This window comes from Mus musculus, chromosome 2 (assembly GCF_000001635.26).
Source record: "Mus musculus strain C57BL/6J chromosome 2, GRCm38.p6 C57BL/6J".
NCBI lineage: Eukaryota > Metazoa > Chordata > Mammalia > Rodentia > Muridae > Mus > Mus musculus.
In genome coordinates this window covers 111,327,289-111,351,788 of record NC_000068.7, presented here as the reverse complement: position 1 = coordinate 111,351,788, position 24,500 = coordinate 111,327,289, and the positions used below count along the sequence as shown (strand labels likewise).

Here is a 24,500-nt window from a genome sequence, read left to right as displayed (position 1 = left end):
CATTTTCAACAAATGGTGCTGGCACAACTGGTGGTTATATTGTAGAAGAATGTGAATCGATCCATTCCTATTTCCTTGTTCTAAGGTCAAATCTAAGTGGATCAAGAAAACGTGGTTCCACATAAAACCAGAAACACTGAAACTTATAGAGGAGAAAGTGGGGGAAAGCCTTGAAGATATGGGCACAGGTGGAAAATTCCTGAATAGAACAGCAATGGCTTGTGATGTAAGATTCAGAATTGACAAATGGGACCTCATGAAACTGCAAAGCTTCTACAAGGCAAAAGAAACCACCAATAAAACAAAAAGGCCACCAACAGATTGGGAAAGGATATTTGCCTATCCTAAATCAGAAGGGGGATTAATATCCAATATATATAAAGAACCCGTCTTCCGCTCGACTCGAGACTCGAGCCCCGGGCTACCTTGCCAGCAGAGTCTTGCCCAACACCCGCAAGGGTCCACACGGGACTCCCCACGGGACCCTAAGACCTCTGGTGAGTGGATCACAGTGCCTGCCCCAATCCAATCGCGCGGAACTTGAGACTGCGGTACATAGGGAAGCAGGCTACCCGGGCTTGATCTGGGGCACAAACCCCTTCCACTCCACTCGAGCCCCGGCTACCTTGCCAGCTGAGTCGCCTGACACCCGCAAGGGCCCACACAGGATTCCACACGTGATCCTAAGACCTCTAGTGAGTGGAACACAACTTCTGCCAGGAGTCTGGTTCGAACACCAGATATCTGGGTACCTGCCTTGCAAGAAGAGAGCTTGCCTGCAGAGAATACTCTGCCCACTGAAACTAAGGAGAGTGCTACCCTCCAGGTCTGCTCATAGAGGCTAACAGAGTCACCTGAAGAACAAGCTCTTAACAGTGACAACTAAAACAGCTAGCTTCAGAGATTACCAGATGGCGAAAGGCAAACGTAAGAATCCTACTAACAGAAATCAAGACCACTCACCATCATCAGAACGCAGCACTCCCACCCCACCTAGTCCTGGGCACCCCAACACAACCGAAAATCTAGACCCAGATTTAAAAACATTTCTCATGATGATGATAGAGGACATCAAGAAGGACTTTCATAAGTCACTTAAAGATTTACAGGAGAGCACTGCTAAAGAGTTACAGGCTCTTAAAAAAAAGCAGGAAAACACAGCCAAACAGGTGATGGAAATGAACAAAACCATACTAGAACTAAAAGGGGAAGTAGACACAATAAAGAAAACCCAAAGCGAGGCAACACTGGAGATAGAAACCCTAGGAAAGAGATCTGGAACCATAGATGCGAGCATCAGCAACAGAATACAAGAAATGGAAGAGAGAATCTCAGGTGCAGAAGATTCCATAGAGAACATCGACACAACAGTCAAAGAAAATACAAAATGCAAAAGAATCCTAACTCAAAACATCCAGGTAATCCAGGACACAATGAGAAGACCAAACCTACGGATAATAGGAATTGATGAGAATGAAGATTTTCAACTTAAAGGGCCAGCTAATATCTTCAACAAAATAATAGAAGAAAACTTCCCAAACATAAAAAAAGAGATGCCCATGATCATACAAGAAGCATACAGAACTCCAAATAGACTGGACCAGAAAAGAAATTCCTCCCGACACATAATAATCAGAACAACAAATGCACTAAATAAGGATAGAATATTAAAAGCAGTAAGGGAGAAAGGTCAAGTAACATATAAAGGAAGGCCTATCAGAATTACACCAGACTTTTCACCAGAGACTATGAAAGCCAGAAGAGCCTGGACAGATGTTATACAGACACTAAGAGAACACAAATGCCAGCCCAGGCTACTATACCCAGCCAAACTCTCAATTACCATAGATGGAGAAACCAAAGTATTCCACGACAAAACCAAGTTCACACAATATCTTTCCACGAATCCAGCCCTTCAAAGGATAATAACAGAAAAGAAGCAATACAAGGACGGAAATCACGCCCTAGAACAACCAAGAAAGTAATCATTCAACAAACCAAAAAGAAGACAGCCACAAGAACAGAATGCCAACTCTAACAACAAAAATAAAAGGGAGCAATAATTACTTTTCCTTAATATCTCTTAATATCAATGGACTCAATTCCCCAATAAAAAGACATAGACTAACAGACTGGCTACACAAACAGGACCCAACATTCTGCTGCTTACAGGAAACCCATCTCAGGGAAAAAGACAGACACTACCTCAGAGTGAAAGGCTGGAAAACAATTTTCCAAGCAAATGGACTGAAGAAACAAGCTGGAGTAGCCATTTTAATATCGGATAAAATCGACTTCCAACCCAAAGTTATCAAAAAAGACAAGGAGGGACACTTCATACTCATCAAAGGTAAAATCCTCCAAGAGGAACTCTCAATTCTGAATATCTACGCACCAAATGCAAGGGCAGCCACATTCATTACAGACACTTTAGTAAAGCTCAAAGCATACATTGCACCTCACACAATAATAGTGGGAGACTTCAACACACCACTTTCTTCAAAGGACAGATCGTGGAAACAGAAACTAAACAGGGACACAGTGAAACTAACAGAAGTTATGAAACAAATGGACCTGACAGATATCTACAGAACATTTTATCCTAAAACAAAAGGATATACCTTCTTCTCAGCACCTCACGGGACCTTCTCCAAAATTGACCATATAATTGGTCACAAAACAGGCCTCAATAGATACAAAAATATTGAAATTGTCCCATGTATCCTATCAGACCACCATGGCCTAAGACTGATCTTCAATAACAACATAAATAATGGAAAGCCAACATTCACGTGGAAACTGAATAACACTCTTCTCAATGATACCTTGGTCAAGGAAGGAATAAAGAAAGAAATTAAAGACTTTTTAGAGTTTAATGAAAATGAAGCCACAACGTACCCAAACCTATGGGACACAATGAAAGCATTTCTAAGAGGGAAACTCATAGCGCTGAGTGCCTCCAAGAAGAAACGGGAGACAGCACATACTAGCAGCTTGACAACACATCTAAAAGCCCTAGAAAAAAAGGAAGCAAATTCACCCAAGAGGAGTAGACGGCAGGAAATAATCAAACTCAGGGGTGAAATCAACCAAGTGGAAACAAGAAGAACTATTCAAAGAATTAACCAAACGAGGAGTTGGTTCTTTGAGAAAATCAACAAGATAGATAAACCCTTAGCTAGACTCACTAAAGGGCACAGGGACAAAATCCTAATTAACAAAATCAGAAATGAAAAGGGAGACATAACAACAGATCCTGAAGAAATCCAAAACACCATCAGATCCTTCTACAAAAGGCTATACTCAACAAAACTGGAAAACCTGGACGAAATGGACAAATTTCTGGACAGATACCAGGTACCAAAGTTGAATCAGGATCAAGTTGACCATCTAAACAGTCCCATATCACCTAAAGAAATAGAAGCAGTTATTAATAGTCTCCCAACCAAAAAAAGCCCAGGACCAGATGGGTTTAGTGCAGAGTTCTATCAGACCTTCAAAGAAGATCTAATTCCAATTCTGCACAAACTATTTCACAAAATAGAAGTAGAAGGTACTCTACCCAACTCATTTTATGAAGCCACTATTACTCTGATACCTAAACCACAGAAAGATCCAACAAAGATAGAGAACTTCAGACCAATTTCTCTTATGAATATCGATGCAAAAATCCTCAATAAAATTCTCGCTAACCGAATCCAAGAACACATTAAAGCAATCATCCATCCTGACCAAGTAGGTTTTATTCCAGGGATGCAGGGATGGTTTAATATACGAAAATCCATCAATGTAATCCATTATATAAACAAACTCAAAGACAAAAACCACATGATCATCTCGTTAGATGCAGAAAAAGCATTTGACAAGATCCAACACCCATTCATGATAAAAGTTTTGGAAAGATCAGGAATTCAAGGCCCATACCTAAACATGATAAAAGCAATCTACAGCAAACCAGCAGCCAACATCAAAGTAAATGGAGAGAAGCTGGAAGCAATCCCACTAAAATCAGGGACTAGACAAGGCTGCCCACTTTCTCCCTACCTTTTCAACATAGTACTTGAAGTATTAGCCAGAGCAATTCGACAACAAAAGGAGATCAAGGGGATACAAATTGGAAAAGAGGAAGTCAAAATATCACTTTTTGCAGATGATATGATAGTATATATAAGTGACCCTAAAAATTCTACCAGAGAACTCCTAAACCTGATAAACAGCTTCGGTGAAGTAGCTGGATATAAAATAAACTCAAACAAGTCAATGGCCTTTCTCTATACAAAGAATAAACAGGCTGAGAAAGAAATTAGGGAAACAACACCCTTCTCAATAGTCACAAATAATATAAAATATCTTGGCGTGACTCTAACTAAGGAGGTGAAAGATCTGTATGATAAAAACTTCAAATCTCTGAAGAAAGAAATTAAAGAAGATCTCAGAAGATGGAAAGATCTCCCATGCTCATGGATTGGCAGGATCAACATTGTAAAAATGGCTATCTTGCCAAAAGCAATCTACAGATTCAATGCAATCCCCATCAAAATTCCAACTCAATTCTTCAACGAATTGGAAGGAGCAATTTGCAAATTTGTCTGGAATAACAAAAAACCTAGGATAGCAAAAAGTCTTCTCAAGGATAAAAGAACTTCTGGCGGAATCACCATGCCAGACCTAAAGCTTTACTACAGAGCAATTGTGATAAAAACTGCATGGTACTAGTATAGAGACAGACAAGTAGACCAATGGAATAGAATTGAAGATCCAGAAATGAACCCACACACCTATGGTCACTTGATCTTCGACAAGGGAGCTAAAACCATCCAGTGGAAGAAAGACAGCATTTTCAACAATTGGTGCTGGCACAACTGGTTGTTATCGTGTAGAAGAATGCGAATCGATCCATACTTATCTCCTTGTACTAAGGTCAAATCTAAGTGGATCAAGGAACTTCACATAAAACCAGAGACACTGAAACTTATAGAGGAGAAAGTGGGGAAAAGCCTTGAAGATATGGGCACAGGGGAAAAATTCCTGAACAGAACAGCAATGGCTTGTGCTGTAAGATCGAGAATCGACAAATGGGACCTAATGAAACTCCAAAGTTTCTGCAAGGCAAAAGACACCGTCAATAAGACAAAAAGACCACCAACAGATTGGGAAAGGATCTTTACCTATCCTAAATCAGATAGGGGACTAATATCCAACATATATAAAGAACTCAAGAAGGTGGACTTCAGAAAATCAAATAACCCCATTAAAAAATGGGGCTCAGAACTGAACAAAGAATTCTCACCTGAGGAATACCGAATGGCAGAGAAGCACTTGAAAAAATGTTCAACATCCTTAATCATCAGGGAAATGCAAATCAAAACAACCCTGAGATTCCACCTCACACCAGTCAGAATGGCTAAGATCAAAAATTCAGGTGACAGCAGATGCTGGCGAGGATGTGGAGAAAGAGGAACACTCCTCCATTGTTGGTGGGAGTGCAGGCTTGTACAACCACTCTGGAAATCAGTCTGGCGGTTCCTCAGAAAACTGGACATAGTACTACCGGAGGATCCAGCAATACCTCTCCTGGGCATATATCCAGAAGATGCCCCAACAGGTAAGAAGGACACATGCTCCACTATGTTCATAGCAGCCTTATTTATAATAGCCAGAAGCTGGAAAGAACCTAGATGCCCCTCAACAGAGGAATGGATACAGAAAATGTGGTACATCTACACAATGGAGTACTACTCAGCTATTAAAAAGAATGAATTTATGAAATTCCTAGCCAAATGAATGGACCTGGAGGGCATCATCCTGAGTGAGGTAACACATTCACAAAGAAACTCACACAATATGTATTCACTGATAAGTGGATATTAGCCCCAAACCTAGGATACCCAAGATATAAGATATAATTTGCTAAACACATGAAACTCAAGGAGAATGAAGACTGAAGTGTGGACACTATGCCCCTCCTTAGATTTGGGAACAAAACACCCATGGAAGGAGTTACAGAGACGGAGTTTGGAGCTGAGATGAAAGGATGGACCATGTAGAGACTGCCATAGCCAGGGATCCACCCCATAATCAGCATCCAAACGCTGACACCATTGCATACACTAGCAAGATTTTATTGAAAGGACGCAGATGTAGCTGTCTCTTGTGAGACTATGCCGGGGCCCAGCAAACACAGAAGTGGATGCTCACAGTCAGCTAATGGATGGATCATAGGGCTCCCAATGGAGGAGCTAGAGAAAGTAGCCAAGGAGCTAAAGGGATCTGCAACCCTATAGGTGGAACAACATTATGAGCTAACCAGTACCCCGGAGCTCTTGACTCTAGCTGCATATATATCAAAAGATGGCCTAGTCGGCCATCACTGGAAAGAGAGGCCCATTGGACTTGCAAACTTTATATGCCCCAGTACAGGGGAATACCAGGGCCAAAAAGGGGGAGTGGGTGGGCAGGGGAGTGGGGGTGGGTGGATATGGGGGACTTTTGGTATAGCATTGGAAATGTAAATGAGTTAAATACCTAATAAAAAATGGAAAAAAAAAAAAACCCAAGAAGGTGGACTCCAGAAAATCAAATAACCCCATTAAAAAAATGGGGCTCACAGCTAAAGAAAGAATTCTCACCTGAGGAATACCGAATGGCATAGAAGCACCTGAAAAAATGGTCAGCATCCTTAATCTTTAGAGAAATGCAAATCAAAACAACCCCTAGATTCCATCTCAAACCAGTCAGAATGGCTAAGATAAAAAATTCAGGTGACAGCAGTTGCTGGCGAGGATGTGGAGAAAGAGGAATACTCCATTGTTGGTGGGATTGCAAGCTTGTACAACCACTCTGGAAATCAGTCTGGCCTTTCCTCAGAAAATTGGACATAGTACTAATGGAGGATCCCGCAATACCTCTCCTTGGGCATATATCCAGAAGATGTTCCAACTGGTAAGAAGGACACATGCTCCACTATGTTCATAGAAGCCTTATTTATAATAACCAGAAGCTGGAGAGAACCCAGATGCCCCTCAACAGAGGAATGGATACAAAAAAATATGGTACATTTACACATGGAGTACTTCTCAGCTCTTAAAAGAAATGAATTTATGAAATTCCTAGGCAAATGGTTGGACCTGGAGGGCAACATCCTGAGTGAGGTAACCCAATCACAAAAGAACTCAAATGATATATACTCACTGATAAGTGTTTATTAGCTCAGAAACTTAGTATACCAGAGATGTAAGATACAATTTGCAAAACACATGAAAATGAAGAAGAACAAAGACCAAAGTGTGGACAATTTGCCCCCTCTTAGAATTGGGAACAATCACCTATGGAAGGAGTTACAGAGACAAAGTTTGGAGCTGAGACAAAAGGATGGACCATCTAGAGACTGCCATATCCAGTGATCCATCCCATAATTAGCCTCCAAACGATGACACCATTGCATACACTAGCAAGAGTTTGCTGAAAGAACCCTGATATAGCTGTCTCTTGTAAGACTAGGCCTGGGCCTAGCAAACACATAAGTGGATGCTCACAGTCAGCTATTGGATGGATTACAGGGCCCCCAATGGAGGAGCTAGAGAAAGTATCCAAGGAGCTATAGATATCTGCAACCCTGTAGGTGTAAGAACATTATGAACTAACCTGTACCCAGGAGCTCTTGACTCTAGCTGCATATGTATCAAAAGATGGCCTAGTCTGCCATCACTGGAAAGAGAGGCCCATTGGACATGTAAATTTTATATGCCCCAGTACAGGGGAACACCAGAGCCAAAAAGTGGGAATGGGTGGGTAGGGGAGTGGGGGGTAGGGTATGGGAAACTTTTGGGATAGCATTGTAAATGTAATTGAGGAAAATATGTAATAAAAATATTTAAAAATAAATAAATAAATAATAATGATAATAAAAAGAAATAATAATAATAATAATAATAATGATAATAATAAAAAGGTTAAAAGAAAAAAAAAAAAGAAAAGCCAATCTACAAATTCATCTGGAATAACAAAAAACCTAGGATAGCAAAAAGTCTTCTCAATGATATAAAAACCTTTGGTCGAATCACAATACCCTACCTTAATCTGTACTACAGAGCAATTGTGATAAAAACTGCATGGTACTGGTATAGCAACAGACAAGTAGACCAATGGAATAGAATTGAAGACACAGAAATGAATCCACACACCTATGGTCACTTGATCTTTGACAAGGGAGCTAAAATCATCCAGTGGGAAAAAGACAGCATTTTTACAAATGGTGCCTGCACAACTGGTGGTTATCATGTAGAAGAGGGTAAATTGATGTATTCCTATCTCCTTGTATTAAGGTCAAATCTAAGTGGATCAAGGAACTCCACATAAAACCATAGACACTGAAACTTATAGAGGAGAAAGTAGGGAAAAGCCTCGAAGATATTGGCATAGGGGAAAAAATTCCTGAGTAGAACAGCAATGGCTTGTGCTGTAGGATCTATAATCGACAAATGGGACCCCATAAAATTGCAAAGCTTCTGCAGACAAAAGACACTGTCAATAAGACAAAAAGGCCACCAACAGATTGGGAAAGGATCTTTACCTATCCTAAATCAGATAGGGGACTAATATCCAATATATATAAAGAACTCAAGAAGGTGGACTCCAGAAAATCAAATAACCCCATTAAAATGGGGCTCAGAGCTAAACAAAGATGTCTCACCTGAGGAATACCGAATGGCTGAGAAGCACCTGAAAAAATGTTCAGTATCCTTAATCACCAGGGAAATGCTAATCAAACAACCCTGAGACTCTACCTCCCACCAGTCAGAATGGCTAAGATCAAAAATTCAGGTGACAGCAGATGCTGGGGTGGATGTGGAGAAAGAGGGACCTCTTCCACTGTTGGGGTGTTTGCAAGGTTTTACAACCACTCTGAATATCAGTCTGGCAGTTCCTCAGAAAATTGGACATAGTACTACCGGAGGATCCTGCAATACCTCTCCTGGACATATATCCAGAAGATGTTCCCACTGGTAAGAAGGACACATGTTCATAGCAGCTTTATTTATAATAGCCAGAAGCTGGAATGAACCCAGATGCCCCTCAACAGAGGAAAGGATACAGAAAATGTGGTACATTTACACAGTGGAGTACTACTCAGCTATTAAAAAATTGAATTCATGAAATTCCCAGGCTAATGGATGGACCTGGAGGGCATCATCCTTAGTAAGGTAACCCAATCACAAAAGAACTCAAATGATATGTACTCACTGATAAGTGGATATTAGCCCAGAAACTTAGAATACCCAAGATATAAGATACAATTTGTGAAACACATGAAACTGGAGAAGACGGAAGACCAAAGTGTGGACAATTTGTCCTTTCTTAGAATAGGGAACAAAACACCCATGGAAGGAGTTACAGAGACAAACTTTGGAGCTGAGATGAAAGGATGGACTATCTAGAGACTGCCATATCTGGGGATCCATCCCATAATCAGCTTCCAAACGCTGACACCATTGCATACACTAGCAAGATTTTGCTGAAAGGAACCAGATATAACTATCTCTTGTGAGACTATGCTGGGGCCTTGCAAACACAGAAGTGGATGCTTACAATCAACTATTGGATGGATCACAGGGCCCCCAATGGAAGAGCTAGAGAAAGTACCCAAGGATCTGGGGGAATCTGTAACCCTATAGGTGGAACAACAATATAAACCAACTAGTACCACCCAGAGCTCGTGTCTCTAGTTGCATATGTATCAGAAGATGGCCTAGTGGGCCGTCATTGGAAAGAGAGGCCCATTGGTCCTGCAAACTTTATATGCCTCAGTACAAGGGAACACCAAGGCCATGAAGTGGGAGTGGGTGGGGGAGTGTGTGTGGGACTTTTGGGATAGCATTGGAAATATAAATGAAATAAATACCAAATTAAAAAAAAAAAGAAATTTAAAAACCCACTATTTCCTTGGCACCATCCATCTCATTGGCTCTTACAAACTGTTGCCTCCTGTTTCACATAGATACCCAAACCATGAAGAAAGGAGTTTGATGAAGACATCCCATGTAAAACTTATTTTACAAGTTTCAACCTCTCTATGAATTTTACAGTTGTGTTCCTCTGTGATTGTTCCCATCTACTTTAAGAAGAGTATTATCTAATAATGATGGCTGAGCAAGGTACATCTGTAGGTATCGCTATAGCAAAAGTGAGACAGGCATTTTGTAACCAAGGCTGGCCTCTACCTCACTATTTATGCCAGAATGATCTTAAACATTCATGATCATCAAGTGTTGCTACCTCCTACCTGGCACCACAAAAATTATCTATATTTACAAACAGATACAATCACCATAAATGGAAACAACAAAAACAGGGCATCATACTAATATTTTAAAGAAAATAGAAATTATATAAAATTTAGTTGTGTTCCTGCTGGAGGTATGCTCTTTAAATTCCCTCTTCCTACTGTCAGGCATTTTATCTAAGGTCCCTCTGTTTGATTCCTGAGTCTCTTACCTCCCAGGTCTCTCGTGCATTCTGGAGGGTCCCTCCAACTTTCTATTTCCTGAGGTTGCCTGTTTTCATTCTTTCTGCTGGCCCTCAGGGCTTCAGTTCTTTTCCCTCACCTAAAACCAGATCAGGTTCCCCTTTCCCCCTTCTTCCCCTCCCCTGTCCACTTTCCCTCCCAGGCCCATCCCTTTCTCCCCACTTGTGATTGCTTTCAGGGTTGCCATTCCACAGTCACATCTCTGACCCATACTTGTTCCTGTTTGAAAGAATTACAGGGATGGAAATGGAAAGGAGCCTGAGGAAAAGAAGGTCCAGCAGTAGGCCCAAAGTGGGATCCAGCTCAAGTGGAGATCCCAAGACCTCACACCATTACTGAGGCTATTGAGCACTCACAAAAAAAAAGGGGACCTATCATGATAGCACTCCAAAAGACCCAACAAGCAGCTGGAAGAGTCAGATGCAGATATTTGCACCCAGCCGATAGAAAGAAACAGCTGAGCCCTGTTGTTGAATTCAGGAAGGCTGAAGGAAGCTGAGGAGAAGGGTGATCCTGTAGGAGGACCAGCAGTCTCAATTTATCAGGACCCCTGAGATCTCTTAAACCCTGGACCACCAAACAGACAGCATATATCCAACACACATAGAGTAGAGGACTTCTCGGTCTGTGTTCATTCAGAGATGATGCACATACCTCTAGAGACTGGAGGTCCCAGGAAGTTTAGAGGTCAGGTGGGGGCATCCACATGGAGACAGGGGATGGGGAGGAGGTGTGGGATGTGGAGCAGTCAGAGGGTGGATGGGGGGGTGGAATATGGAGTGTAAAATATAATTAATTTATAAAATAAAATAAAATAAAATAAAATAAAATAAAAACTTTAGTTGTGGGTCTCTTTTGAAAATTCACGATGTATATTTAATGGGCTGCCCTTTGAGAACATAGTTTGATAATTAGGAGTATGAATTATTGTATTCTTTACCTATGGATAAAAGACTAACTCTGACACTTCAACCCTCTAAAAGTAAGTGTCTCCAGAATAAAACAGATTTAAAATATAGCATTAGAAATTTTGTGATGTTTAAGTGAGATAATATGCTAAGCATCGTGTCTTTTGCAGAAAAATAGTTTAGTAGAAGCTATGTTTTGACATTAGCATGGTTACCATATCTCACTTCCACATGTATACAATGCACTAATAAATATTCCATATAAAGTTGTTATTTTAAAATGTAAATATTTATTCATATAATATTCAATACATGTATCTGACTCCACGGTAACTCATGTAAACAAAAACAAAACATACACCAAGTATACCAGGCAAAATATTCAGTGTGTAAAGAACAGCATTAACGTGAAATATAACCGAAATTATTCTCATAGAAGAAGAGAGCCATGGGAGAAAGAAATCCATCGTTAAGATTCAAACAAAACAAAATGCAACAAAACAAAACAAAATCCAACATATCTGCTCTTGAAATAACAAGAAAATAGCCTGTTTTCTTCACTCAATTTAATATATTAGCAGTTTTTTTCTTTACAACTCAAATAATTTACTATGTAAGGATTATTTTGAATGCCCAGTAGTTCTTGAAGTTCTGCCTCTCCTGCTTCACCCTGTGCATGCTACTACTACTAAAGACAGGAGCCTCTTTACACTGCTATTTCCCATTTCGTCTTATATTAAATCCTGATCAATACACTTCACTTTCCTAATGTTACTCAGTCCACTTATTTCTAACTTCCATGTTTTTAGCCAAGAACAAAGTATTAGGATCAAAAGGGATACATCTTACCTTCACAGGGTTTAACATTTTCATTTTCTATAAAAAGGTGATTTTAAACTCTTTTGTTCAAGTTAACCAACCAAATAAGTGGCTCTGTGGTTTCGGATTTTGAGTTTCTAGAACCCTCCAAATCTTGGTCAACATTTTTTGTCATGACTAACTATTCTTTTGAATTTGAATTAGAATCAATTGAAAAAGAAGAATATAATGCTAATGTAATGCCAGCGTTGAATGTGGAGTGCATAATGCTATGTGAAGAAACACACACACACACACACACACACACACACACACACACACACACACATATACAGACAGACACTCATAGTCACACACACAAACGCAAGCACACACAACTATGCATGCTTTCAGTTATAGGCCGACTTTTAAAAAGTTAATAAACAGAAAGTTTTAGAACTGCAATCATCAATAGGCGAGTGGGTAAAGAAATAAAAAAAAAACATTAGAGTTTATTATAAATTTTCAGGTTTTTGTGCTTAATTATTCTAGAGAATTACTGTACAGAATGAAAAGTCTACTTAATATAGTTGTATTATGTGATAAAATGTTGAAAAGATTTTTAGATGCTTTTATTGCACATAGAGTAATAATACAAAAATAATAAAGATATTGAAGCTCCAACTTCACTATTTGTATGTATATCAAAAATCAATGGTGTTCCCTGTTATTATCTCCATAAAATGGATTAAAAAGAAATACAAATAGTACAAACTATAATAAGACTCTTTGCATGAGTTATGGGCATGCAATGGATTGGTAATAAAGTAATACAAGATGATCAGTGAGAAACAAATGGTTCTTTTGCCATTTACAGGTGTTGAGATGCTTGTCTAAATATATATGTGAACTGTAAAACCACAGGCAAGATTTTTCTCTTTAAAAATAAATATTATGTTTATTTATGGGTGTGCCCATTGGCACATTTTTAGGCATGTCTATATATGTATAGTAACTCATGCCACAGCACAGGTGTAGAGGTCATATGACAACTTGAAGGTGGTGGTCTCTCCTCCCATGAGGGTGACAGGAACTGACTCAGGTCATCAGGTTTGGCATCTAGTGAGTTTACCTGCTATAGAAACTCACTGGTACATGAGATTCATTGTCTAACATGTATATTTTCAAAGCATGCAAAATACTAATACAAAAATTATAACAATATTTATAAAGTGAACAGAATTGTTTTCTTTATTATTGAGTTCTTATATTAAAATCAGTAGACATTAGAGACTACAGATCCCCATGGTTATAAAAGCAAAAGTCTTTCCAACTGCTTAATCTGTTTAATGTGAGAATGGGAAAGTTTCCAAGGCAGCCATAACTGCTGTCAGTGTATATAAGCCACACTGAGGCGAAACACTTAAAAAAATTGGTCACAGCAGGAACAACAATGAAATAGCTTCCCATTCAAGGGAGAATTAGAAGAGACATCAAACAAAAGAAAGGAACTGTTTACAAGGTGATCCCTGTAGCATGAGTACATCACAAAATAATTGCTACATTTCATTTTCATTGCAACTACTCATTTAAGGTTTGTTTCTTTGCTTTAGTAGCACATTTTTTTTTTATCCCCTTGATCACTTTACAGTGGGTCTTGTATTTGTAATTGTGTTTGATGAAAAACTTGTACTAAAAAATATCATTGTACAAGTTTTCCCTTTCAACAAATCCTTGAGACTGCTGGACACTTAAAGCAATTTTACATGCTTACGTCTAATGAGTTCTTATTGTACTCCTATAAGTCCTAAGTATCTCAGCTTGGAAAATTACTGTTTCCAGGGACAATAAACTTGATCCGATGTTTAATGATTATTGGATTCTGTATTATCTCAAAATACAGGCAATATTCTAGGAAAGTAGTTAATAGAGGTAAGAGAGAGATGAAGGTAGATGTGCTTAGAATAATCATAATTCACTAATAACTTACAAAAATCAATAAAAGCCATGATTTAAATGCCACAGATATTCAAGAGTTAAGTACACTGAATTGAACACAAATAAATTACACAAACTCTGTATTTGTATTTCATCTTTAAATAGTAAAGTACCCATTTTTTGCAAATACCATTAATTTGTTTTGGCTTCTCAAAATCAAGCTCCTTGTCAGTTACCCACTAGTCTGCAAGTAATGTTGGAGGCTTTAGAGACAAGTATGTGTTTGCACTCCATGATTGCTAATTTATTGAAGAGATTTGCACAGGAAAATCAATAACCAGTATTTTCAACAGAATGCCTTTTAAAATACTTAAGAGAAATATTTCACAATATCTGCTAATAGTTTGGTGTTTTAATCTTCCAATATCAAATCTTAAAGTAATAAAGAGAAAGTATAGGAATTTAGATGAGGAATAAGTAAAGGGAGAAGTAAGAAAGAAAGAAAGAAAGAAAGAAAGAAAGAAAGAAAGAAAGAAAGAAAGAAAGAAAGAAAGGAAGAAAGGAAGGAAGAAGGAAAGAAAGACAGACAAAAGGAAGAAATAAAGAGAGGAAGAAAAGATTGAGAGGCAGAGTAAGAAGGTTTCTTGAAACGTTTGAACTATTGTATGAAATCTAACCATTTGGAGTCAAAGCCTATAAGAATGGACAAAGAAACGCTTCTATTGATAAGACCAAAGTTCAAGAATCTTTAATGCTGACAATGTATGTTCAGCACACCTATTCTCAACTTATTTTGACCAACAGATTTTTCTCAACATGTTTATATCTTGGTTTGTTCTGTGTGTTGATACACAGCCAAAAATAGAACTGAGACTGGAATTCTGAGTTTTTGTTTGAAATATATCAATAGTTGGTCAGTCTAAAATTACAATGGCCAAGAAGCTATAACTTTTTCTCAGATACACATTGAAGAAAATTATCTTTGAATCTGTACACAAAATGTTGACTTAATGCTTAAAAAATATAAGGATAATATTTTCTACTAATATTTTAAACAATATACATACTGTCTTTCAGATATACAAAGTTTTTGACCACCATGCAACAATAAATGAAGCATCTCTGCTAAGACACAATGTACAAACACAAGAAAGAAATAATTTAAATGTGGGCTGGATAAGTTGCTAAGATTTTAATTTCAATTATTTTTGTTCCCTTAACTCTTACCAAAACCTTATTGTTTCTATTTCAGGAGTCTTTGGTTCAACTCTGTCTCTGCCTCTCTGTGTGTCTCTCTCTTGCTCTGTCTCTGTTTCTCTGTCTCTTTTTCTCTCTCTGTCTCTTTGTCTGTCTGTCTGTCTATCTCTCTCTGTCTCTCTCTCTGTATCAATCTCTCTGTCTCTGTCTCTGTCTCTCTGTCTCTTTGTCTCTCTGTCCCGTTGTCTCTCTGTCTCTGTCTCTGTCTCTCTGTCTCTTTGTCTCTCTGTCTCTCTCTCTATTTCTCATCTGCCTCTTTCTGCAGGTCCTTAGAGTTATTTATTTAATGGAAGACTCTAATCGTACTGTGTCCTCTGAGTTTATTTTTCAGGGACTGTGTTCCTCAAGGCAACTTGAGATCTTCCTCTTACTACCATTTTCCATCCTCTACCTGATGGCTGTGGTAGGCAACCTGTTTGTTGTGATATTGATCATCATTGATCATCATCTCCATTCTCCCATGTACTTCTTGTTAGCCAATCTATCATTTATTGACTTCTGCCTTTCTTCAGTAACCACCCCCAAACTGACCATAGATCTCCTAAAAGAAAATAAAACCATTTCCTTTGTAGGGTATATGAGGCAGATCGTCTGTGTGCACTTCTTTGCAGGAGGTGAGATGGTACTTCTTGTAACAATGGCCTATGACCGGTATGTGGCCATCTGCAGGCCACTCCACTACAGCAGCATCATGGACAGACAGAAGTGCATCTGGCTCGTTGTGATATCATGGATTGTTGGATTTGTGCATGCCATTAGTCAGATGCTCTTGATTTTGGATCTACCTTTCTGTGGACCTAGAGTGATAGACAGCTTTTTCTGTGATATTCCTTTGGTGATGAAATTAGCCTGCATGAATACTGATACTCTGGAAATCCTAATAAATGCTGACAGTGGCATTTTAGCAACAACTTGTTTCATCCTCTTGCTTATATCTTATACTTACATTCTATTAACTGTTCAACATCGCTCTAAAGATGGCTCATCAAAGGCCCTATCTACATGCACATCCCATATCATAGTGGTTCTGCTGTTCTTTGGGCCCATCATTTTTATCTATCTGTGGCCAGTCAGCATCACCTGGGTTGACAAGTTTCTTGCTGTATTTTACTCAGTCATCACACCTCTCCTTAATCCAGCCATCTACACACTGAGAAATAAAGATATTAAAAATGCCATAAAGAAACTCATAAGTCACAAGTGAATTCTGAATAATTTTTGAGTTCTCATATTATCAGAAATTTTCTTTTTTCATATCCCTTTAGCCATATATTGACTTCAAATTGAAACCCCTATTTTTATTTCTCAAAGCTATTGGTAGGTAGGTATTTGTATATAGTAATGAAAATAATTATTTGAAAGTATATTAAGACGTCTAACTTTAAGAGTTTTATCAGTTCAAAACAGTGATGCTTTAGCATAATAAACCATTTTGTGTTTGAAGATTAGATGATAAAATTGATATAAATATGATACTCAGCATATTTTACTGAATATTACCAGTGTCTCTAAACCTGTGCAATCACCAGGCTAATATTAATCAGTAGCTTATTAATCAGTATATTACCATTAATAGAGTTTTATTTGTGTTACTTGTTCAATCTTACCTTTAAAAATATATATAATATTATGTGTCAATCCAAATTCTACTTTGCTAGAGAAAATAATAAACCAACTTGCAAGTCTGTGTCCTATTAGAAATCAAAATGTTAAATAAATGAAATCATTATCCTGGTGGTCTCATCTCTAAACAATATATATAAATTCTTAAGTATAGAATACATAAAATTATATATTAGTAAACCTTAGTCAAAACATTACGACTCTTAGGAGAGTCATTGTGTGCAATGTGAAGATGCAGAAAGCTAGTGGAACTACTGAGTTAAGGGTTAATTTGATTCTTTCTGGCCACTGCCTGACAGCTTTGCCCATGTCATTTAACATTCGTGCTTTATAGGAAAATGCAAGGAGATGACCTCAGAGCTCTGAGATCTGAAGTCTAGTAAGCCAAAAATTAAAGTTTAAATAATGAGAAGTTTTCAATAATTATTATTTTGGCCACAGAGCTGGGAATAGGGGAAGCTTGAAACATTGGGGAACCATTGTAATTCTGGATTCTTTGTGGGATGTGGTTATTCTTTTGAATTTGTTTTGGCAATGAACATACAATGTCTTTTCTTCTACCTGCTTTTGGAGTATCAATAAAAGACAGGGGCAAGAGAAAGGAGAGAGAGCATGTGAAGCGCGAGCAAGTGAGGAGCAAGTAGAGAGCGAGTAAGGAGAGAGTGAGGTGCACGTGAGGTGTGCATAAGATGAGTGTAGAGTGAGTAGAACATGAAAATGTGAAGAGTGAGTGAAGAGAGAACCTGATATGTGTCTGGAGATTGTGTGTAGGGTGTATGTGAAGAATATTGCGTGAGTGAACAGGAAACACACAGATGTGTGTAGGAGTGTGGGATTTGAGGAAAGAAAAGCACAGAGGAGAAAAGCAGAGTATTCAAGAGAATGCAGAGTATGTGTAGCCTCAATATATGTGAGAGAGAGAGAGAGAGAGGGAGGGAGAGAGAGGGAGAGAGAGAGAGAGAGAGAGACAGAGAGAGAGAGAGAGAGAGAGAGAGAGAGAGAGAAACTTTAAGCCTTGAAAAATTGTCAGTTTGTACCCGAATAGTAGTCTGTATCTGTTTATTATGTGCCTTCCAGATATCCCTGCTTCCAGTTGAGAACTCTGATCTATGTTGAGGCTGGACCCTGAAAATAAAGAAGCTTGCTACCAAGCCAGAGGGTCTGTTGTAAATAACCAAAACCCACATAGTAGGAAGAAAAATGCAACTTCCACAACTTGGTTTTGTTGTTTATGAAAATTGAGAGGTTTCTTTATGTCTCTGAAGGACTGTAGAATTTTAAACTGTGAAAGATTATGTAGTCTGAATTTGGACTAAGTGTCATTTGCAGTATGATACTGCCAGAGACTATCACACCCAGCTGCTGGAATGTGGTTATGTGGTTTGAATAAAAATGTTCACCATACTCTCATAGATTTTAATATTTGGTTTGTAGTTAGTGGAACCATTCAGAGAGGATGGGTAGATATGGCATAGTTGAATAAAAATGTTCACCATACTCTCATAGATTTTAATATTTGGTTTGTAGTTAGTGGAACCATTCAGAGAGGATGGGTAGATATGGCATAGTTGGAAGAGGTATGTCATTAGGGGTAGTCTTTGAGCGTTCAAAGGACTATGTCATTTCCAATTAATTCTCTCTCTCTCTCTCTCTCTCTCTCTCTCTCTCTCTCTCTCTCTCCTAGATCTAAATCAGATTGGAGTAAAATTAACCTCCAATGGATATTAAATTTTACCTTGTGTTATGAAATACCCATTTCTACATGCAAGAAGATAAGCAGGCAGAACTCAAAGCAAACCATAAAAGAAGTCCAAAATGAGTTTATTTTTTGCTTAATAAGTTCTTTTGAAGACTGTGACAAACCACTTAAGTATACAATATAAATGAATAGTTGATAGTAAATCATAGTAGTTGATTTATATTTTGGCAAAGTGTTTATTAGCAATTCTCACATTTTCTTAATTTTTATGGTGGATTGCAGTTAGGTGTTATCAATGATTTTAATAATTCAAAAATTCAATGATCATCAGATCTCAAAGTTAAGAAAATATCACAGTCATATAGTTGCTGTACATCAAATGGAACAATTAATTTAATAGTTATCCATCTTGAATCTGCTCATTATTGATTCTTAGAAAAGCAATAGTCATAGCAGATTTAATGTCTATAGAAGACTAACAATAAGATATATTAAAATATATTAAATATTTTATTAGATTAAATAAAATATTGTAATAGATTAAAATAGATTAATGCTATTCCCACTCATATTAATATATTTTATTCCTTTATATAATAATCATTTGAACTTGTGGGCCCTTAGTTTTCATGTTGAGTTGAGAGGACTGTGACAGGATGACTATGACAGATTTAACGAGATTGGACCTAGATCACAGTTTCCCATCCTGGGCAAATCCAGCCAAGTCAGTTACTAGAAAAACCCTCAGGCATCTGACAGCCAATCAGAAACTGCCCTGCCATCAAAAGCTGTCCTGCCTCCTGGCCTGAGGCTAGGGCAATTCATTAGCAATAGTTTCTAGCCCTTTAACCTCAGCAATGGTTCTGGAATGTCCCCAGAGCCCTAGCATATCCCAAAGACCCCCAGACCCCTAGAAATGGAACCAACCATTTAAGATAAATCTCACCTACCCTTCCATGGCATTCCCTAATGTGCTTTCAATTAGGCCTGTGAGCTCACTTTGGTTTCTACAACTTAGTAAATGGTAGACCCCTGCATGCTGAACATCTGCAGTGCAAAACACACTTTGTGTTTCCATACGATTTGAGTCTGCACTGTTATTCTTTGGCAGATCATGGACACTTACAGAGTGATAAATTGAAAAAAGAGTCAAACTCCTTGTGTTGCTCATTCCTCAGAGATACTGAGAGTATAAACTATAACTGCATAGGTAAAAAAACCATCATTCTCTAGTCTTCTAGCATTAGAACATAGCATGCTCACCGTGACCTGGGTTTCCATTCTTCATAATGTAATTTTTCATCTTTATATTTGTACTGTAGCTCAACTACTTAAATAATTTTCAATTAAGTTTATATGAAGCCTTTATAATATTTATTTATAATATTTCACTAATATTTCAAAGTAATAGTAATAGTATTTTGATACTTCTTGTTCGTTTCCAAAAGAAAATAAGACTGTAATTTTTAAAGCAATGTCTGTATCACGACTAACTCATTATAATTCTATTACTGTTTGCAATCTATAAAGGCCTAGGACTCTTTCTTATATACGAAGTATTTTTATGATGGATAAACCGTATTTAATATTTATGCCAGAATTTTATATTGTTTTGGATACAAAAGAAAATTCTTCATTATATACTACAAATTACTATGCATTGACTTGAGTACATCTTATTTTAATGAAAAATACTATTTTTAAGTATGGCAACTCATATTGGGAAGAATAAACTGGCCTAACAAAGCAGAAGATGTTTCTGATTCTGTTGCCTGCCTTTGGATCTCTTTCTCAAAACTGAGCTGCCTTTATTGACCTTAGTAGTTGAGGGTTTGCTTAGTTCTGCTGTGACTTCATGAACCAAAATGGGTTGGTACCTTTTGGAGGGCATCTCTTCTCTTAGGAAAAGGGGTTGGAGAAATAGGAGAGGAGATTTGAGGGTGGGGCTGGTAGGGGAAGACAGAGGGGAGATGTGATCTGTCTGTAAAGTGAGTAAATAACTTAATGAGAAAAAATAAGAAGTCATATGAATAAGAGTACATTCTACATTCTAATTAAATGTTTAGTAAGAAGTTCTCAAGGTGTTCTGTTGTTTTTGTATTCCTGTATACACGTAAAACCACGTAGTGTGCAGGTTTCACACCACTCATAATATAATGGTGATTTGAGCCATGATGAAGGGGACAGAAAGAATACAAGAGCTTAAAAAATAGTAAGAAGAGTTGTGAAATGCTATTTTTTTGACATCACACCAATTCATTCATGATTTCAAGGCTGCATACTATGGAGTCCATGAAGGTAAGTAGTAGGTCAGTAGTCAATTGAAGGTCAGTGAGTAGTGTATGTAGTCTTAAACCTCATTGCTGAGCTGTGAGCTTCTGATGATGTGGAGACAAATCCAGGTATTGTTTTGGTTGTGACTCAATAAGCTTACCAATCCAAAGGGATAGTTACAAACCAATGAGCATATAGAATGCTTTTGTCACTCACCAGGGTTAATAAGTAAAACAAAACAAAGGAGAAAAAAACATAAATGTAGAAAAAATCACTTGCATGTAGGGAGAGAGCGATGGGAGTGGGTATGGGGAAGGGGTAAGAGATTGTAATCAGATGTCATCAAATTTGCAGATAGTGTTAAAGAACATATTTAATAAAAAGATATGCTGCAGACATTTGAATGTCTTATTAAATAATTTGTAACATCCTATTTAACTTATTGGAATTTACATACAGATTGACTATAACCATTACCTTATAAATATTAGGAGAGATATCCAATAAAGTATAACTTACATTTTTCTTTTGGAATAAACTACATTTTAGAATATTACAAACATGTTTACATTTAATTTTATTCCACACATGATATACATTATCAAAGAGTAGATAACATGAATAATGGTAGATAAACATTATATGATCTTGAAAATATAATACAATACATGATTAATACATATGCATATTATATTATAGTTTCATAATCATATAATGTTTCCCTAATTAGCCTTTATAATTATGTTATTTCATCATATAAAGTAAGATTATGACCACACAAATGAATTGATGGTAGTATATTCAAATCTTATGAATGCCATTTTTTTTCAGTAAAAAGTAAAGAGAAATTCTAAATTTAAATGAGTAGTAAAAACATAAAAACCGTGTACAGATAAAACTACTAGCATTATGATTATATTTGTTATCATTTTGATTTCTAAGTGAATCCAGGATTTGAAATTTTTTCCATAATTTTCTGCAGCAAATTAGAATTAAGATTGGCACATAAAGATATATATGTTATAAAAATAATATTAAATAAGTTTTTCAAGTAACATACTGTTAATAGCAATCTAGCAATTAATAATCTAGTGATTAATAATAACAGTCATTTTAGCATTATGGTGATATTGGTAATGTTCAGTAATTCTTGGTACTATCATACTTATATCATTTTTATTATCTTCTAATTTCATATGCAAAGACGTTAATTATGTTGAAGTATCATTCTTTATAATTGGTGAAACTATAAGTGTTAGTCTTTTAAATGTACTTTCATGACAATATTTTTCATAACCATACATTAACAGTTAAGAATAGCTTGCAGAGATGAAATTATACAATTCAATTTGAAGTCAAGATGAATCTAAAGGGGTACAGAAAAACAAAATTTCTGATTTCATGAAAAGTATAAAAATCATTCTGAATTCACATGTGATTTGTCAGTTTCTTTATAGCATTTTTAATATCTTTATTTCTCAGTGTATAGATTGCTGGATTCAGGAGAGGTGTGATGACTGTATAAAACACAGCAAGAAACTTGTCCACCCAAGTGATGTTTACTGGCCACAGATAGATAAAAATGATGGGCCCAAAGAACAGCAGAACCACTATGATATGGGATGTGCATGTGGATAGTGCTTTTGATGAGCCATCTTTAGAGCGATGTTGAACAGTTAATAGAATATAAGTATAAGATATCAGTAAGAGAGTGAAACAAGAAGTTGCTAAAATGCCACTGTCAGCATTTATTAGGATTTCCAGAGTATCAGTATTCATGCAGGCTAATTTCATCACCAAAGGAATATCACAGAAAAAGCTGTCTATCACTCTAGGTCCACAGAATGGTAGATCCAAAATCAAGAGCAACTGACTAATGGCATGCACAAATCCAACAATCCATGATATCACAACGAGCCAGATGCACTTCTGTCTGTCCATGATGCTGCTGTAGTGGAGTGGCCTGCAGATGGCCACATACCGGTCATAGGCCATTGTTACAAGAAGCACCATCTCACTTCCTCCAAAGAAATGCACACAGAGGATCTGGCTCATGCAGCCGCCAAAGGAAATGGTTTTATTTTCTTTTAGGAGATCTATGGTCAGTTTGGGTGTATTTACTGAGGAAAGGCAGAAGTCAACAAATGATAGATTAGCTAACAGGAAGTACATGGGAGAATGGAGATGATGATCAATGATGATCAATATCACTACAAAGAGGTTTCCTACCAAAGTCACCAGATAGAGGACAGAAAATGGTAATAAGAGAAAGATCTCAAGTTGCCTTGAGGTACACAGTCCCTGAAAAATAAACTCAGAAACCACAGTTTGATTAGAGTCTTCCATTAAATAACAACACTAACGACTTGCAGAAAGAGATGTGTGTGTGTGTGTGTGTGTGTGTGAGAGAGAGAGAGAGAGAGAGAGAGAGAGAGAGAGAGAGAGAGAGAGAGCCAGAGCAGAGATGGAGAGAGACAGCGAGACAGACAGAGACAGAGAGGAGAACCAAGAAGTTCTGAAAGAGAAAAAATAGCTTTTTTTTTTTTTTTTTTTTTTGTTAAGAGTCAAGGAAGCAGAAATAATGCAAATTGAAATCTTAGCAACTTATCCATCTCAAGTTTAAAGTATCTCTTTTTGTGTGTGTTTGTATATTATGTCTTAGCTCAGAAGGCTCCTTAATGTAGAATCATGGGTCAACATTCTCACACATCTGAAAGACAATAAGTATAGATTCAAATTTAATATACTGTTTAAAATATTAGTGGCAAATATTAGCCTTATATTTTTAAGTCATAAATCTACATTGTCTACATGGAATAAGAGATATTTTACTTCCACAGACATCTGAGATATAGTTAGAGCCTCTTGACCATCATAATTCCAGAATGAAAATCTACTGGCATATATCAAACCTAAATTCAAAATTCTAGTTATAGATGTATTTTTGGCTGTATATCAATACACAGAATAAACTGATTTCCTCTAATGTGTTGAGAATATTTGTTGGTCTAATAAATTGAGAACACAGGTACTGAAGATACATTTTCAGCATTTTCTTTTTTTGAACTTTAGATTTATACATAGACGTGTATCTTTGAATATCATTAATTTCTAGGCCTGGGGGATGTTACTTCTTGTCTTGTACAAACTGGCTTTCAACATTTAATGGTTAGATTTCATTTACTATCTTGAACACAAATTTCATGAATGCTTCTTACGCTTTCAATCTTTTCTTTATTCCGTTTCTCCTTTCTTCCTTTATTTATTCTTCATCTTTATTCCTGTACTTTTTACTTATTACTTTTAGGATCAAAATTGGAAGATTGAAACATTAATCTATTAACAGGTATTGTATAGTTTCTCTTGGAATACTTTAAAAACATATTTTATTGGAAATAATTTTTATTGATTTTTCTGTGCAAATCGCTTCAGTAAAGTAGTAATGATGGAGTGGTATGCAAACACATACTTGTCTCTA

General features: G+C 37.1%; 3 protein-coding genes across 4 annotated transcripts in view; 1 reads left to right on the top strand and 2 right to left on the bottom strand.

Moving 5' to 3' along the window:
- Positions 1 to 24,500, bottom strand: part of Olfr1280 (olfactory receptor 1280) — a 60,182-nt gene that overhangs the window by 22,343 nt on the left and 13,339 nt on the right. The window lies entirely within an intron of this gene.
- On the top strand, positions 15,713 to 16,630 carry Olfr1282 (olfactory receptor 1282). The gene has a single exon (NM_146907.2). It carries the CDS (start codon positions 15,713 to 15,715, stop codon positions 16,628 to 16,630), a length of 918 nt encoding a protein of 305 aa, NP_667118.2.
- Positions 22,451 to 23,368, bottom strand: Olfr1281 (olfactory receptor 1281). Its single transcript, NM_001005568.1, has one exon. The coding sequence runs from the start codon at positions 23,366 to 23,368 to the stop codon at positions 22,451 to 22,453; it is 918 nt and encodes a 305-aa protein (NP_001005568.1).

Coding starts and splice junctions, on each gene's coding strand:
- Olfr1282 (NM_146907.2), top strand. CDS start 15,713: ATGGAAGACTCTAATCGTACTGTGTCCTCTGAGTTTATTTTTCAGGGA.
- Olfr1281 (NM_001005568.1), bottom strand. CDS start 23,368: ATGGAAGACTCTAATCAAACTGTGGTTTCTGAGTTTATTTTTCAGGGA.